The following is an 18,603-nucleotide window of genomic DNA, read 5'->3' as shown; positions in this document are numbered from 1 at the left end:
TCTGGAAGCATGGCACTGTCATCACTATCCCCCAACCCAACAAAGACCCCACGTTACCTTCCTCTGCACCCCCTCAAAAGTCATTGAATGACTGATATTACAACTAGTTACACCTCATATCCCGCTAGCCTCATCACAACATGGTTTTAGTCTGCTACACTCCACAAACACTCTTCTTACAGACCTTAAACAGAGAGTTTTTGATGGCATTGATTTAGCTAGGCCACCACACAGAACACTCCTAGTCACACTAGACATTAGCAAAGCTTTTGATACCATTCCCCCACCACAACCTCACAAACAAAATATTCAACACAAACATGCACAATAACACAAAAACGTGGCTGGCAAACTATTTACCAGGCAGTTATGCGTATGTAACATATGCCGGTCAGTCATCGAACATCAGAAACTTCACAAACGGCGTCCCTCAATGATCTGTTTTGTCCTCTACTCTCTTTAACGTATTCATGCACAACATACCCACATCCCACACACCACAAATACAGATAAATTCCTATGCGGGCGACATAACACTTTGTGTGAAGTTGCCAAGGTTAATTCACACAGGGGAGGGTGGCGTAAGGCACTGGGGTCTGATTTGGATTATGGTAATACGAGGCAGTTTCTGATGGTAGCGTGTTTACTTCTTTACCCTCCACTCGTATTCTGCTTTTGGCTAATTATCATAATTTTCTATACCTTTTTGATCTTGTCACTGTATCATTCTGTACCCTGTTCCCTGTATCTTTTATTCTTTCCAACACTGGGTATTGTCACTGATAAGGTCAATTCACTGTTCTGCCTAGGCACTGTTCGATCACTAATATTTCACAGTTAGGGTCACTCCTGTCTGCGTCTGACGCCAGGGGCGTGGGCGGAGGGGCGGAGCAGCACCTCTACTGATGGGGCTGGGCACCACCAGGGGCCTCCGTACTCAGAGGGCACGGGACCACAAGCAGGGGCGTCCATTCTCTTCCAGGGCTGAGGGTGGCGAAAAGTCCATCACTATCAGGGCTGGGGACGGGAGTGCCTGACGGAGGATGAGGACCTCCGCCGTCAAGGTGTGAGGAGTTCCCGCCCGGGAGTTCTGGGGGCGGTCTGAGGTTCCTGAGGGCTGCGGTCCCTGGGGCTTGGCGGCGCCGACAGGAAGGGGCTGTGGCACCGGTCTGCATCAGGGTCCATCAGGTGGGTCTTCTCCAGAGCCAGTTGTAGGGAGCAGAGGCCGGGTGAGATTACAGGGCCTTTCCAATGTTCCTCTACTCCCGAGACTCCCTCTGTGTCAGGGGTCAGGGAACAGGCGTCAGCTACAGGCGGCAGAGTGGCTACAGGCCGTCTCCAGCCGTAGGGCCCGGCTACTGGCCGTGGCTTCCTAGGGACGCGGCTACAGGCTGGTGCCAAGGCCCGGCTGCTGGCCATGGCTTCCTAGGGACGCAGCTACAGGCTGGCGCCAAGGCCCGGCTACTGGCCGTGGCCTGAGGGAGTGGGTGGCTGCCAGCAAACCCAGGGGCACCTTCGGAGCGGCTACAGGCCTTCTGATGAAGGCAGGACCGGCTACAGGCTGTCTCCTGCAGGAGGGGTGTTGAGTGGCTACAGGCCGTACCAGGGGGAACACCTTCGGAGCGGCTACAGGCCGTCTGATGAAGGTGGGAGCGGCTGCAGGCTGTCTGACGAAGGTGGGAGTGGCTACAGGCCGTCTCCTCATTACCCTCAGAGCGGCTACAGGCTGTCTCCTTCGTGAGGGGCGAGCGGCTACAGGCTGTCTCCTTCGTGAGGGGCGAGCGGCTACAGACCGTCTCAGGCGGAACACCTTCGGAGCGGCTACAGGCTGTCTGATGAAGGCGGATGTAATGCTAGGTGAAAAAGGCCCGACTCCTCGGTCCTAAAACACCTAACGTGTAGCGGGGTCCTCTTTCGAGACCGGAGCTTAGTGCGATGAAAGAGAGGCAGGACACAAAAACTCTAGGCAATAACCTTTTACACGTATATTCCCACAGTCAGACACAGGACAAAATGCAGATAATACAACAAGATAAGTGACACAGAAATAAAACCTTACTTAGGATATTAATATCTCGCAGGATACTGACTTAACCACTACGGTTGCCAATACGGAAAGTCTAGTGAACAGGTGTACAGGGAACACGGGCGCACGTGGGAGCGCAGGAGAGGGAGTTCACACGGGGGGGGGGGGGAGGGAGGGAGAGGACTCGTGACGAGCCGGAACAGAGTTATGGTAATATTGGAAAAGGATACGTATTACTAATTCACTCTTAGCATCACCTAATAGAAAAAGGGTTTTGACATTTGATTCTCTCTCTCGTTTATATTACGTTAAGTTATGGGGAGGGGGTGTTGTAGGGAGGGAGAGAATAGAGGGACACTGGATATTCACTGTGTTTACGGTAATACAGAGGGAAGGATATTACTCTCACTTTTCCATTGTTTTTCTAACAACAAGGGACATACGTATATTTTCACTACAGAGACTTCTTCAGGGGAAGAGTTCTTACTGGTTCCTTATGAGGGCGTCACTCATGAGTCAGATTTCTCGGGACCCACTCACTGTACTCGTTCCTACTCACTCGCCCGTGATTTCACTCGCCCTGACATTGGACATACATTAAATCACTATATCACTGTAACCTATTTTCTAGGGTAACGTCACACTTAATATAATTTCCTTCACTAGTCTTGGGGCAATACCACACTTGACATAGATTCACTCGTGTCGTGGGGGTGGCAGGGAGACACGCCAGCGTCTATTTAGCTGGGCTAGGGGCACCGCCAGGGAAAGGCGTGCTGAGAGGGCACGGGACGGCTCGCAGGGGCGTCTTCTCAAGTCCAGGGCTGCACGTGGAGGCGGTGGCTCAATCGGTAGAGAGGTGGCCTGCGATCCTAACGGACCCGGGTTCAAATCCCGGTGGGGCAGGGAACGGTTTAAGGATTTGAATTTAGTAAAAATCAGACTTTACTGATCTACCAGAACACCCGCCGACATGTCTTAAAAATACCCTCGCTAATACGAGACAGCCCTAGCATGTATTCAGTATGGACGGTGGGTTTTAGCGCCGAAGTGGTGACATGTAGAGGTGTGTGGTACGTAGGAGGACTACTGAGCCTTGAAAGCAGGCTGTGAAGCCTATGCCCAGAGTCAGACACATAAAAAAAAAAAAAAAAGTGGCACAAGGGCCCGTAGTCTCCGGGCTGGGATTAGGGGTGTGGCCCTCAGGGCTGGGGCCAAACAGGTCCAGGAGTCTCTGGCTCCTGTCTTGGCCAGAGGTGGAGGTCCTTCGCCGTCTCTTGGGCGTGAAGAGGTTGCGCCCGGGAGTCCTGGGGAGGGCTCGGGGAGACTGAGGGCTGCGGTCCCCAGAATCAAGGGGCGCCGTCAGGCGGGGGCTGCGGCACCGTCTTGTGCTAGGGCCCGACAGGCGAGTCTTCTCCAGGGCCAGGTGTAGGGACCGAGGCCAGGGGAGGCCATTAGGCCTTGTGGGGTCTCTCTGATGTGGGGGAGCCGGGCATCTGTCTCACGCAGGGGCGATGTCGGCACCTCTGTCTGGCCGTAGGGCCCGGCAATAGGCCATGGCTGTGTGGGGGAGTCAGCGCACCTCTGGTCACCTCTCCAGAGGCCATGGGCCCGTCTCTTCTGCAGGAGGGGGGAGCTGCAATTGGCCGTCTCCTTCGGCAGGAGGAGTGAGCGGCAATCGACCATCTTGGGGGCAACACCTGTAGAGCGGCAATCGGCCGTCTCCTTCAGCAGGAGTGAGCGGCAATCGGCCGTCTCGGGGGCAGTGCTTCCAGAGCAGCAATCGGCCATCTCCTTCGGCAGGAGGAGGGAGTGGCAATTGGCCGTCTCAGGGGCAGCGCCTCCGGAGCGGCAATCGGCCATCTTCTTCAGCAGGAGGGTGGAGCGGCAATCGGCCGTCTCGGGGGCAGCGCCTCTAGAGCGGCAAACGGCCGTCTCCTTCGGCAGGAGGGTTGAGTGGCAATCGGCTGTCTCAGGGGCAGCGCTTCCAGAGCGGCAATCGGCCGTCTCCTTCGGCAGGAGGGTGGAGCAGCAATCAGCCGTCTCCTGGGGCAGAAGAGATGAGCAGCAATCGGCCGTCTCGGTAGAAACACCTTCAGTGCGACGCTTGGCCAACTGACAAAGGCGGAAGCAGCAATTGGCCGTCTCCAGAGGGTCGCTGTTGGAAACTAAAATATCAGTTCCACCCCAGTCTGACTGGGCAGTCCCGCTCCCCGAAGGTAGTGTCCTCCTTCTGCTATTTTGGCGATGCGACGGCTGAGTGTGATAAGAGCGCACAGCCCGGGCTGGCTTATGCTGTTGTCGTACTGGGTCCCCTAGTGTGGGTGTGGCTACTCCGTGGGGTCCGGGTAGGGGTGTCGGTGTGTTTCTGGGGGCACTACACTGTTTCTTTCCCACCGTGTTTCTGGGGGTACTATGTTGTTCTTCTCTCACATCGTCTCCAGGGGCACTGACTTGCAAGCCATGCATTTCAGCGGGAGTGGCTACAGGCCATCTCCTCGTTACCCTCAGAGCGGCTACAGGCCATCTCCTTAGCGAGGGGCGAGCGGATACAGGCCGTCTTAGGGGAAACACCTTCGGAGCGGCTACAGGCCATCTGACGAAGGCGGGAGTGGCTACAGGCCGTCTCCAGCAGGAGGGGGTTTGAGCGGCTACAGGCTGTCTCAGGAAGAACACCTTTGGAGCGGCTGCAGGCCATTTCCTGACGAAGGTGGGAGCTGCTACAGGCCGTCTCCTGTTTACCCTCAGAGCGGATATAGGCCGTCTCCTTAGCGAGGGGCGAGTGGCTACAGGCCGTCAGAAGGAAGACACCTTCAGAGCGGCTACAGGTAGTCTGGTATTCTTGCTATGGAGACGGCGGGCTAGCTCCGGGTCATAGGGGCGCGCGGCCTGGGCTGACTTAGGCCGTTGTCGCACCGAGTCCCGGCACGCTGCCGCTGCTCCTCTGTGGGCTCCTTGTGGGGGTGTCTGGATGTTCACGGGGGCACTATACTGCATTTTAGTGATAAAAAAAAAAAGTGGGAAATTTTTCAGCAGGAAAAGGTATTTTACTACTTGAAAATCGCCAGAAAAATACAGAAAACGAATTGGTAAAGTCCTTCTACTGGTTCAAGTAAAGCCTATATTTCCAAACTTCATAATGGAAAATAAGTACGGACAATTCCCAATATATCGGTCAATAGGTTAAAATATGCCATACACTTATTTGTACGTCAAATCAATATTTATTTATTTATCTCAAGGCGGCGAACGAAAGGCGAAAGACTTCCGCCAACTTGAGTATGTTTTCTATTTTAAAAAATTAATATATATATATCTTTTTACCGGATTGCAGATAAATAGGCGTATATGAACCTATACGGTGATAAAAACTTATAATATTTTCCAGCAAAAATTGCTGATTCGGTAAGTCAATGCCGATTCAATAATTTGTCGCTTATAGTAATCTCGCATTGTTGTCAGATAGATTGGTTGTGACGTCGTGGCGCGGAGTACGGCTTTCAGTCTGATTTGCATTTTTTTTAAATGGTGATTTGAGGGGTGTCAGACTATCAGTTGTCCAGGATTAATTTTTATATAAGCCTTTTCCCCAACTGTGATTCAAGATCGTGCACCGACACCTGCAGTACCCAGAGTTGCCAACTTAGCATTGATGCTAGATCTTGTGCTGTTCATAATTTAGCATAAAAAAAACCTTAGATTTTGTTTTATATCTAGCGTGTTTTGAAGTCAATTTAGTGAGAAAATTTGAACTCCACCTATAATTCAGCGCTTTTTAAAGTTGAGCTTAGCGCTTTTGAAGATTTCTGCTTGACAACACAGAGTACCATCCACATTGTAATTACTGGATTTGCACTTTGCAAGTTCACACTCTGATGTGTAGCCTACACACAAGAAAAAGAAGATTCGTCCAGTCACTCTGGCGAGAATGAGGTTCGACGTTTTTGTTGTATTTTGTATGCTGTCATCACATTTTGCAAAAAGCGTAAGTTAATTGTAGAGTACTGTACATAAGAACTGTTACTTTTACCCATACTCATTACGGTACCTTGGATATTGTTCACTCCCCCCATAAGAAAAGTAATATTTTTACTTTCGGGCAGACACAGGGTTTACAATTTTGTCATCACATTTTCCTAGAAGCATAAGTTAATTGTACATGTGGACTCTGAATTTACCCATACTCATTAACTTGGGTTATTGTCCCCCCCCCCCTTCCTACAAGGAAAGTACAGTAATATTTTTAAAGTAAAGTTACACTTTATTTGAGGAAGTAGAAGGACCTTACCAATACACTTCATATTCCTCCAGTTTGTTTTGGGTATTATTTTACAAGTTGCAAATCTGCATTTGTCGCCATGTACCCTGCCAGTTTACTGCCCTTCTCCCAGCTAACACCTTCTCTCTTATATACCTCTCCACTCCATCCCTCCATATTCTCATCCTTGGCCTCTCCCCCCCCCCTTCCACCTCACTCACATACACTCTCATCAGTGTCTTGCTCTCCATCCTCTCCACATGACCAAACCACCCCAGTGTGTTTCTCCTAACATTTCCTATCACGTTCACATCCAAACCACAACACTCCTTCACTTCATTATTTTTCAGTCTCTCTGCATGTGACTCCACATGCTCCTCTCAAATAACTCATTTCCACTGCCCTCACTCTTGGCTTGCGTCCCTCCAACAAGGTCCATGCTTCACTTCCATATGTTAGAGTTGGTTTCACAATACTGTCATGCAGTAACTTTTTCACTTCCATTCACATTTCCCTGTTTCTTCCCAAACTTTCAAAGAACCAGCAACGTTTCTTCCTTGTTGTACCTTTTCAAGCACTTCACCATCTAAACTTCCGTCATTACTCATCACACTACCCAAGTACTTCAATACACTTACATTTTCCATTTCCTCATCATCCAACCTCACTGTACGTTCAGTGACTTCATGTGTCTCGAAGACCTTAACTTTGCTCTTCCCTTCATTCACCTTTAGATTCTGTTTCTTACACACCGTCCCAAACTCATTCACCAAGCCTTGCTGCTCCCCATCGTCTTCACGTAATAACACAGTATCATCTACAAACAACAGTACAGGGAGTTTCCAAACACTGCCCTCTCTCATTAGGACCGCTCCAACATCCACTGCCTCCATGTATCTCTTTTGTAACCCCATCCATATAGGTTACAGATTGAACAGCCATGGAGACATGACACATCCCTGTTACAGTCTATCCTTCAAATAGAAAAACTTACTCAGTTCACTATCCATACACACTGCAGCCTTAGCACCCTCATACATACTCTGCTCTACATTCAAGAACTTCACATTTACATGTATTCTTAATACTTTCCACAGTCCTTGTCAATCCACCGTGTCATATGCTTTCTCCAAATCCATGAAGACCGCATACAACTTCTTTCCCCTTTCTAGAAACTTTTCCACTAAAGACCTAAGAATGAATATCAGATCTACACAAGCTCTTCCATTCCTAAAACATCCCTGTTCTTCTCTAGCTAATGCCTGTTATTTCCCTAACTCCGTCAACAAGTATCCAACCATACCGGTATACTTTTCCTATTACACTAAGAAGACAAATGCTCCTATGATTACCACACACTTCTTTTTCACCTTTTCCTTTTTTAGCTACAGGGGAATAATTACAGTATACCTGACTTCCAATCCTCTCGGACTTTACCTTTCTCCCAGGTCAATCTGCATATCTTCCACAACCATTCTGCCACCGTCTCTACCCCATGCTTCAGCATTTCACCACACACTCCATCAATTCTGGGGCTTTCCCCATTTTGACTTTCTTCATTTCTTCCACAACTTCCATCATACTGATTTCTTCCTCTCTTCTCACATCCCTCCTTCTCCCAGCCATTCCCCATCCACCTATACTCGCATTACTTTCATACTCTATGTTCAACAGTTCCTTAAAGTGTTCTCTCCATAACAGATAGGCAAGGTATGTGGAAGGTATTAACCCTTTAACTGCGGGCATTGTTTTGCCCCGACTGGCCTCTTCCGCGGGGGTTCCAGCCAAAATGTAAACAAACTTTAAACCTTTATAACTCTGCACAGAATAAATCTAGAGTGAAAAATGAGGTACCATTAGAAAGTACTAACCATCGGCTTTGCAATGATGTAGGTTTCATGATTTCGTTGATTATCACTGGATGGGCAGTGCCATTAGAAGTGAGCGATCTAAAATCACTATTTTTCGCTTACACACCATTACCTTCGCTCACACACCATTACCAAATGCCAACCTCATTCTGATAATAATATTATAAACATATATGAACACTGCACATACGATAAACACCCACTCTGTGTTCACTGAGGCAGGTAAAAGGCACTGTAATTGCCTGCACTTCACTGCCACATCAGCGGTGTTGTAATCACTATTTTTCGCTCACACACCATTACCAAATGCCAACCTCATTCTGATAATAATACTATAAACATATATGAACTTTGCACATATGATAAACACCCACTCTGTGTTCACTGAGGCAGGTAAAAGGCACTGTAATTGCCCGCACTTCACTGCCATATCAGCGGTGTTGTAATCACTATTTTTCGCCCACACACCATTACCAAATGCCAACCTTATTCTGATAATAATACTATAAACATATATGAACACTGCACATATGATAAACACCCACTCTGTGTTCACTGAGGCAGGTAAAAGGCACTGTAATTGCCTGCACTTCACTGCCACATCAGCAGTGTTGTCACTCACACAGCTGGACAGATACTGATGCGTGTTTGGTCCGGGGTGGGGTGGGGGGCCCAGGGGGTGGGAGGTGGGGGACCGGGGGGGGGGAGGTGGGGGTCGGCTGGAGTGAAAGAACTTAATAGCTACTCTCCCTTGAAACAATTGGCGCACGGAAAAAACGCGCGGTATTCAAAATACTGTATTCACAAACATTCGAGAATGATACCCGCGGTTTGGTCCAGTTTTTCCAATGTCATTCTGGGATGACACCCGCGGTTAAAGGGTTAAGAATAAATGGAGTGGAGGGGAAATTGTTGAGTGCTTTGCAGAGCATGTACGGAGGAGTTAGGGCTACAGTGCGAGTGGATGATGAGCTGAGTAAGTTCTTTGATCTAAATGTGGAACTGAAACAGGGATGTGTGATGTCGCCATGGCTGTTTAATATATACATGGATGGGGTTGTAAAGGAAGTGGATGTGGGGGTGGCTCTAATGATTGAGGGTGAGATGTGGAAGATTCCAGTGTTGCTGTTTGGTGATGATACAGTATTGTTGAGGGAAGGTGAATGGGAGTTGCAAGGTTTGGTGAATGAATTTGGGACAGTGTGAAGAAAGAGGAATCTGAAAGTTAATGTAAACAAGAGTAAAGTTATGGTGTTTGAGAGGAATGAAGTCACAGAATGCACAGTGAGGTTGGATGGTGAGGATATGGAGAATGTGAGTGCATTCAGGTACTTGGGTAATGTGATCAGTAAGGATGGAACTTTTGGGGATGAAGTGCTTGGAAGGGTACAGCAGGGAAGGAAGGTTGTTGGTTCACTAAAAGCAGTGATGAGAAATAGCGAGGTGCGTATGGAAGTTAAGAAGTCACTGCATGATAGTACAGTATTGTGATCCATACCCTGACGTATGGAAGCGAGGCATGGAACTTGCTAGAGGGGAACAAGTCAAGAGTGAGAGCAGTGGAAATGAATTACTTGAGAGGAGCATGTGGAGGGACAGGTTGACGAATGAAGAAGTGAAGGAATGTTGTGGGGTGGATGTGGATGTGGTTGAGAAAATTAGGAGAAATACACTGAAGTGGTTTGGACATGTGGAGAGAATAGAGATGAAAGACTGACTAAGAGGATGTATGGAAGCCAAGTGGAGGAGGGAGAGGGAGGGGAAGACTGAGGATGAGGTGGAGGGATGGAGTTGAGAGGTATATGAGGGAGGGGGGAAGTGAGTTGGGGGGAGGATAGTCAAATGGTGGGGGACAGAGCGACTTGGAGGCGTTTTGTCTGCAGCCACCCTTTGCGGGATTAGGACGTTGGGGTATGGATAGATAGATAGTTCTCTCCATCTGCTCACTTTTTTTTCCTTCTCCATTAGTAATCAGCCTTTTTTATCTTTCACGCCCTGACTAGCTTCTTTAACACCCTGTCTAACTCTCTTTACCTCTTTCCGGAATATTTTCTTACATTCCCTCCACTTTATAGTCAAATTCCTCATCCACTCTTCTCTTACTCTTTCTCACTTATCTTTTCACCTCTCTCTTCCTTTCTGCATATAACTCTTTCTTCAGTCTCTCAACTTCCTCCACACCCCTGTTTCTCATCCACTCACTAAATGCTTTCTTCTTATGTGCCACAGCCTCTCTCACCTCTTCCTTCCACCAAGCTGTTCCATGCATCCCCTTTTGTCTTCTCTGTACCCCAACACCACCTCACATGCTGCACAGATTTCTTCTGTGAATATCTTGCACACATCTTCCACCTCCCCCATCTTCTCCAAATCATATTTACCCAATTGCTCCTCTGCTTCTCTCTCATATTCTGCCATTGTTCCATCCCCTTGTAACCTTTCCACCCTTCTTGAAAGAACTACCTCCTCGTGCCCTGCCCTTCTTCTATTTCTGAACTTAATTACAACCTTGATTTTCACCACCACCAAGTGGTGGTCAGAAAGTCCACTCCCCCAGCCTCTATACGCTCTTGCATCCAGTACACACCTTCTCATTCTGTCATCCACACACACACAATCAATCATTGCCTTCCGTTCGTTCAGTTCACCACCCACCCTTCTCATCACTCGCCACACCACGTATACCTGTGGATTTTCAGAGTATTGGCTATCACCAGCCCTCCCCCCCCCCCTCCCGGCACAAATGTCCACTAGAGCACTACCATTCTCGTCCACCTGGGAACATACCAGTAATTAATGTTACTGGTATTGGGTTGGGTAAGACCTGTGGTGAAGTTTGCAAGAGCCATGCATGTAGTATTGGCCAACACAGACATTAAAAATGTCTCTCCTGATATTGCTGTCTCATAGTCTTGTATCTTCAAAACTATGCTTGCAAGTTTGGGAACAGGTTTAGTCTCTGTTAACCATACCATATCCGGTTTTCTGTTTTGTAGCTATAGCACCTCTCACTTACTGTAACTTAGATATCAGTCATTCCATATTGCCGTACAAAACACATAAATAGTCATTGCTTCCACTTCTCATGCTTTCCACATTCCTTATGCCACTGATACCATCTTTGTCAACCACATCCTTATTTGCAGTCCCACAACCTTATAGAAAAAATGAGCACCTCTTCAGTTCTCACTGTTCATATCTCTTTGGCCTAGTTGAGCCATTCTTTTAATACATCCCTATCCCCCTTGTTTAGATTCCTTCTTATTACCACATGTTTAAACTCAGTACAGTAGCCTGTAGCTCACTTGCCATGCTCAGAATTTCATCCACAATATGTTTACTGCAAAGAGTCACTTTGAGGGGTCTGATTTTATCTTTTTCATACTTTCCTATCCTGCTGAGACTAGGGGGTGGAGAGTTAGTGGTCTCCACTACCAGGGATTAACTCCCCAAGTAGGCCTCATCTTTTAATCCCTTAAAGCCATCAGAAACAATAGATTTTGCACCATCATGGTCAGCAGATATCAACTCAGGTTCACAGTAACAAAGTTTTTTACCCAGAAAATATACGATAATGGTAGGAATGGAGATTTTCATCTAGCAGTGATAATGAAACCACTGTAACCAAGTGCACAATAACCAGGGGGTCACTGTAAAAGATACAACCTCACTTTATTTTCTACTGTTCAGTAATGAATCACATTTGAGGACAGCATCCTTGCCTAACCTAACAGACCTATCTCGCACCCCTGATTAAGGGTGGGTTATATACTGGTATAGCCTTGAAGAATCCTTTCACTATTAGAGATATTTCCAAAGCTGACCATAATCATCTTCGGCAGAATAACAAATATAAAGAATACCATACGCCATAAGATTTAAGTTTGGTATTGGCAGTTAAAGGTAATTAATTATCAGTCTGATGGAATTTCTTGGGAGGGTACTTGCTTCGTAGGCTTTCTCATGAAACTATAAAAATTTCATATGACTATGTACACCATTGAGTTCTGGCTCACTTTCTGCCTCAGCCAGTGAGTGCTATCTCACCCCTGAAGAGGAGCGTATACAAGGTGGTGCTGTGCATCTTGGATGGAGCAAGTGCAGTGTCCACCTGAGAGCCAAACCTCCTCATATTTCCTTGCATCTCTGTAGAAAGATTGGTTCAACCTTGGTGTGGTACTGTCTACCACAAGGGGGCACCAGTTCCCCATGCAGTGTATGTGCTGTATGTACCGGTACTGTACTTGAAGGATGGCCCCAGACAAGCTGTTGCTGACCTGTGGTCAGTGGGTCTACTCATCCAGATAAACAGGGGTTTAGCATCATCAACAACAACTCCACCCTTACTTTTGTAAGGTGTCTCTTCCATTTTTGACTGCGGAAATTTGTTTTTCATTGCAACCAGTATGAATGAACAGTGGAACTATGCATCTGATGAAACAGTACTGTTTAGGCAAAATTAAAAGCATTGATCCTGTTTTAGAGCCCAGGAAGCTTCCTTTGGTACGGTAGCTATTACTACCTGTGACATTTTCTACATTTATGGCTCATGTTTCGTGTTGCCAGGTATGTATAAAAATATCTTTGCATTCAATAATATTCAGAGCCATGGTTTTAAATTCAAGTTAATTGTTTGGAGAGAGAGAATGGGGGAGGAATTGTTGTAATTCATCTACTCAAGTAATGATCATGGCTCTTAAGCACAGTAGATTATGGTTTATGTACTGTTTTGTTTTCAGGTTGTGTTGTGCATTTTTTAATTCCCGTCCTGTTGAGGAGGTCACTGAAAATACTCTTCAAGATCTCCAGCTCATAAAAATAAAAATGGGATCATTTGTGACACTGAATCAACAGTCCTTGAAGAACCTGCTTGAAGCTTGTCATAATTGTTTTGAAGGTAAGGTTAAATTCTTCTCTGTCATATTTTAACCCTTTCATCCCAAGGTCACAGCTTTCACTTTGTTCTGCCATCAAACAGTTTCATATAACTTAGAAGAGATACCTTTAGTGTAAGAGGTTTAATGGAAGCTATAACAACAACCAGTGGAAACATAAGAAGCAATTATGTCATTGCTGTGATGTGGTTCAACACTGTGTGTTATGTAGTTGTGCTCATAAAGCAGCATTTGAAAATGAAACAGTATGATTAAATATTTGGATTGTTACTTCACTGCAGTTGGACACAGTTCATAACAGTTTGGTGATTGACGGGGGAGTACTGCTGTAATACGATGGTGACTTGAAGGGATCCATAGATTTCCCCCCCCCATTACTCTTCTGTAGAAACAGGTTTCATGTCCCAGTATTTTCTCCTTTTTGTGAAATGTTTGTTAGAGTGGCAACCCTATAAGCCCTACAGTTCAGTATGGTCTCTATCTATCTACCTATCGCCAGATGCTTTAATTCCATAAGGGGTGGCCACAAACAAATCGCCTCCATTTCTCCCTGTCCCCCGCCATTTCACTGCCCTGCTCCCAGCTCGCACCCCCCTCTCTCATATACCTCTCCACTACATCCCCCCATGTCATCCTTGGCCTCCACCTCGCTCACATTCACTCTCCTTGTCAGTCTTTTATTCTCCATCCTCTCCACATGGTCAAACCACCTCAGTGTGTTTTTCCTAATGCTTCCTATCACATCCACATCCCCACCACAACACTCCTTCACATCCTCATTTGTCAGTATCTCTCTCCATGTGACCCCACAGGCTCCTCTCAAATAACTCATTTCCATTGCCCTCACTCTTGAATTCTGTCCCTCCAACAAGGTCCAAGCTTCATTTCCATACAATAGAGTTGGTATCACAGTACTGTCGTGTAGTAACTTTTCCACTTCCATGCTCACTTCCCTATTTCTTGTCACTACTTTCAAGGAACCAGCATCCTTTCTTCCTTGTTGTACCTTTTCAAGCACATCACCCTCCAAACTCCCATCCTTACTCATCACACTACCCAAGTACTTAAATACACTCACATTTTCCATTTCCTCCTCATCCAGCCTCACTGTACATTCACTGACTTAATTTCTCTCATTAACCATAACTTTACTGTCCCCTACATTCACCTTTAGATTCCATTTCTTACACACTCTCCCAAACTCATCCACCAAGCCTTGCAGCTCTCCTTCATCTTCACTTAACAACACAGTATCATCTGCAAACAACAGTACAGGGAGTTTCCAAACACTGCCCTCTCTCACTGGCACCATTCCAGCATCCACTCCCATACCTTGTATTTCATTTATAACCCCAGTCATATACAGATTGAACAACCATGGAGACGTGACACATCCCTGTTTCAGTCCAGCCGTCAAATAGAAAAATTCACTCAGTTCACTATTCACACACACTGCAGCCTTAGCACCCTCATACATACTCTTCACAGCATTCAGCAACTTCCTATCTACTCCATATATTCTAAATACTTTCCACAATCCTTGTCTATCCACGCTGTCATATGCTTTCTCCAAATCCATGAAGGCAGCATACAACTTCTTTCCCTTCTCTAGAAACTTTTCCACTAAAGATCTAAGAATGAATATCTGATCTACACAACCTCTTCCCTTCCTAGAACCTCCCTGTTCTTCTCCAACTAATTCCTCAGTTATTTCCCTAACTCTGTCAGTAAGTATCTTGCCATATACTTTTCGTAATACACTGAGAAGACAAATGCCCTTATGATTATCATGCACTTCTTTTTCCCCCTTTTCCATTGTCTTTCTGTCTATCTATTGCCAGATGCCTCAGTCCTGTTCGGGGTGGCCACAAACAAATCGCCTCCACGTCGCCCTGTACCCCGCCATTTCACTGTCCCGCTCCCAACTCACACCCCCCTCTCTCATATACCTCTCCACCCCATCCCTCCATCTCATCCTCGGCCTCCCCCTCCCTCTTCCCCCTCCTCCTCACTCACATACACTGTCTTCGTCAGTCTTTCATTCTCCATCCTCTCCACATGGCCAAACCACCTCAGTGTATTCCTTTTAACGCTTCCTATCACATCCACACCACAATGCTCCTTTATATCCTCATTTGCCAGCCTGTCTCTCCTATCCTCTTAAATAACTCATTTCCACTGCTCTCACTCTTGACTTGTGTCCTTCCAGCAACGTCCAAGCTTCACTTCCATATGTTAGAGTTGGTATCACAATACTGTCATGTAGTAACTTTGTCACTTCCATGCTCACTTCCCTGCTTCTTATCACTGCTTTCAAGGAACCAGCAACCTTTCTTCCCTGCTGTACCCTTTCAAGCACTTCACCCTCCAAACCTCCATCCTTACTCATCACACTACCCAAGTACTTAAACGTACCGGTTCTCACATTTTCCAATTCCTCACCATCCAACCTCGCTGTACATTCACTGACTTCACCTCTCTCAAAGACCATCACTTTACTCTTCCCTACATTCACCTTTAGATTCCGTTTCTTACACGCTCTCCCAAATTCATCCACCAAGCCTTGCAGCTCTCCTTTGTCTTCACTCAACAACATAGTATCATCTGCAAACAACAGTACAGGGAGTTTCCAAACACTACCCTCTCTCACCAGAGCCACTCCAAGATCCACTACCTTACCTTGTACCTCTTTTATTACCCCATCCATGAACAGATTGAACAACCATGGAGACATGACACATCCCTGTTTCAACCCAACCTTCAAAGGGAAAAATTCACTCAGTTCACCATCCACACGCACTGCAGCCTTAGCACCATCATACATACTCTTCACAGCATTCAACAACTTCCCATCTACTCCGTATGTTCTTAATACTTTCCACAATCCTTGTCTAGCCACCCTGTCATATGCTTTCTCCAAATCCATGAAAGCTGCATACAACTTCTTTCCCTTCTCTAGAAACTTTTCCACTAATGATCTAAGAATGAATATCTGATCTACACAACCTCTTCCCTTCCTAAAGCCTCCCTGTTCTTCTCCAACTAATTCCTCTGTTCTTTCTCTAACTCTGTCAATAAGTATCCTACCATACACTTTTCCTGTTATACTAAGACAGATGCCCCTGTGACTACCACACACTTCTTTTTCCCCTTTTCCTTTGTACAAGGGAATAATTATACCTGACTTCCAATCCTCCGGGACTCTACCTTCCTCCCAGGCCAATCTGCACATTTTCCACATCCATTCTACAGTACAACTATCTCTACCCCATACTTCAACATTTCACCACACACTCCATCAATTCCTGGGTCTTTCCCCATTTTAACTTTCTTCATTGCTTCCACAACTTCTATCCTACTGATTTCTTCCTGTCTTCTCACCTCCCTCCTCCTCCCAGCCATTCCCCAGTCACTTATACTCGCATTACTTCCATCCTCTATGTTCAACAATTCCTTAGTGTTCTCTCCATCTGCTCACTTTTTCTCCCTTCTCCACTAGTAATCTACCATTTTTATATTTCACTCCCCTGCAACGTCACTTCCACCCAGTCTTACTCTTTTCACCTCTTTCCAGGACATTTTCTTACAGTCCCTCCACTTAACACTCAAGTTCCTTCCAAATTCCTCATTCGCTGTCTTCCTACACTATCTTACTAATCGTTTCACCTCTTTCTTTCTTTCTACATATAACTCTCTCTTCCGCCTCTCAACTTCTTCCACGCCCCTATTTCTCATCCATTCATTGTATGCTTTCTTCTTTTGTGCCACAGCCTGTCTTACCTCTTCATTCCACCACGCTGTTCCTTGCACACCCCTCCGTCTTGTCTTCCTCCCACACACCACATCACATTCTGCACATATTTCTTCTGTAAATATCCTGCACACACCTTCCACGTCCCCCATCTGCTCCAATTCATATTTGCCCAATTGTTCCTCCACTTCTGTCTTATACTCAGCCTTTTTCTCATCCTCTTGTAACCTTTCCACTCTCCTTACAAATACTTCTTCTTCCTGTCCCTCCCTTCTTCTATTTCTCCATCCTAATTGGACCTTGATTCTGGCCACCACCAAGTAGTGGTCAGAAAGTCCACTCCCCCAACCTCTATAAGCTCTTGCATCCATTACACATTTTCGCATCCTTTCATCCACACACACATAATCAATCATTGCCTTCCTTTCACTCAGTTCACCACCCACCCTTCTCATCACTCGCCATGTATACCTGTGGATCATCTTGTGCCTGAAGAGGGTATTGTCTATCACCAACCCCCTCCCAGCACAAATGTCCACTAATGCACTGCCATTCTCATCTATCTCAGCAGGCACACCCCACTCACCAACTATTCCATCCACCTTCACATTCCCTACTTTACCATTCATATCACCAATCAAAAACACTCTCTCATTCCTTCCAAACTTTTCCATGCACACTTCCCCATTTGTCCAGAACTCTTCTCTCACTCTGCTTGCACGATCTTGTGTTGGCACATAAACACACACACAATCGCCCACATTTGTATTCCAACTTTCAATCTTACCCACACAATCCATGACCCAACTGATACATACTCTCTTATGCTCTTCTTCCATCTTTTATTCACAACTAAACATACTCCTTCCTTTGCCGTCTCATTCTCACCTACTCCTGCACATATACTCCATCCATACTCCCATGCTCTCACACTCTCACCTCTCGATTTCGTTTCAGTTATACTGCATACATCAACTTTCGCACCCTCAAGCACCTGGACAATCTCTCTCTCTTTCACCTCATCATTCGCTCCCCTTACATTCCAAGTTCCGATAACCATGTCCTTTGTCCGGTCCTTGGTCGTCATCTTTTGGTCAGTCCTTGTCCGAGGCTTATTGTTTGTCTTTTTAGTTACCATAGTTGTTTTCCGGGGAGGATCACTAACCCTCCGCCAACCCTTTTAGTCGCCTCATACAACAAGCAGGGATACTGGGGGAGTATTCTTGAAAAACCTCCCTACCCCCAGGGGGTAGGGGGGTTTTCCTTTGTACAAGGGAATATTTATACCTGATTTCCAATCCTCCGGGACTCTGCCTTCCTCTCAGGCCAGTCTCCACATCTTCCACATCCATTCTACTTATCTCTCCCCCATGCTTCAACATTTCACCACACACTCCATCAATTACTGGGGCTTTCCCCATTTTGATATTATTCATTGCTTCCACAACTTCCATCCTACTGATTTCTTCCTCGCTTCTCCCAGCCATTCCCCATCCACTTATACAGTAAAAACTCAGTTAACCAGAATGCATGGGGATTCTTTCATTCCAGATATGGAATTTTCTGGATAACAGAATGTTTCTCTTAGAAATTTTCTGGGAGGTAAAGCAAATGAGATAGGACCAAACTTGGGACTTTATTTCATAAAGTACATTATTCAGTATTACATACAGTACTGAATATAAAGGAGCGTTGTGGTGTTGATGTGGATGTGATAGGAAGCGTTATGAGGAACACACTGAGGTGGTTTGGCCATGTGGAGAGGATGGAGGGTGAAAGACTGACGAAGAGAGTGTATGTGA

General features: G+C 46.3%; 1 protein-coding gene across 1 annotated transcript in view; it reads left to right on the top strand.

The window, feature by feature from the left end:
* Positions 1-12,979: 12,979 nt before the first annotated feature.
* LOC145415674 (uncharacterized) overlaps positions 12,980-18,603 on the top strand; it is a 33,790-nt gene continuing 28,166 nt past the window's right edge. Inside the window, exon 1 of the mRNA XM_080284890.1 lies at positions 12,980-13,052. Within this exon, the coding sequence (XP_080141016.1) occupies positions 12,980-13,052 (73 nt within the window). The remainder of the gene's footprint in view (positions 13,053-18,603) is intronic.

The sequence above is a fragment of the Coenobita brevimanus genome, chromosome 103 (assembly GCF_032717465.1).
Source record: "Coenobita brevimanus isolate Jiangsu-jjx chromosome 103, ASM3271746v2, whole genome shotgun sequence".
NCBI classification, from domain to species: domain Eukaryota; kingdom Metazoa; phylum Arthropoda; class Malacostraca; order Decapoda; family Coenobitidae; genus Coenobita; species Coenobita brevimanus.
The sequence above is the reverse complement of the archived record's forward strand: the minus strand, read 5'-3'. Positions and strand labels throughout refer to the sequence as shown.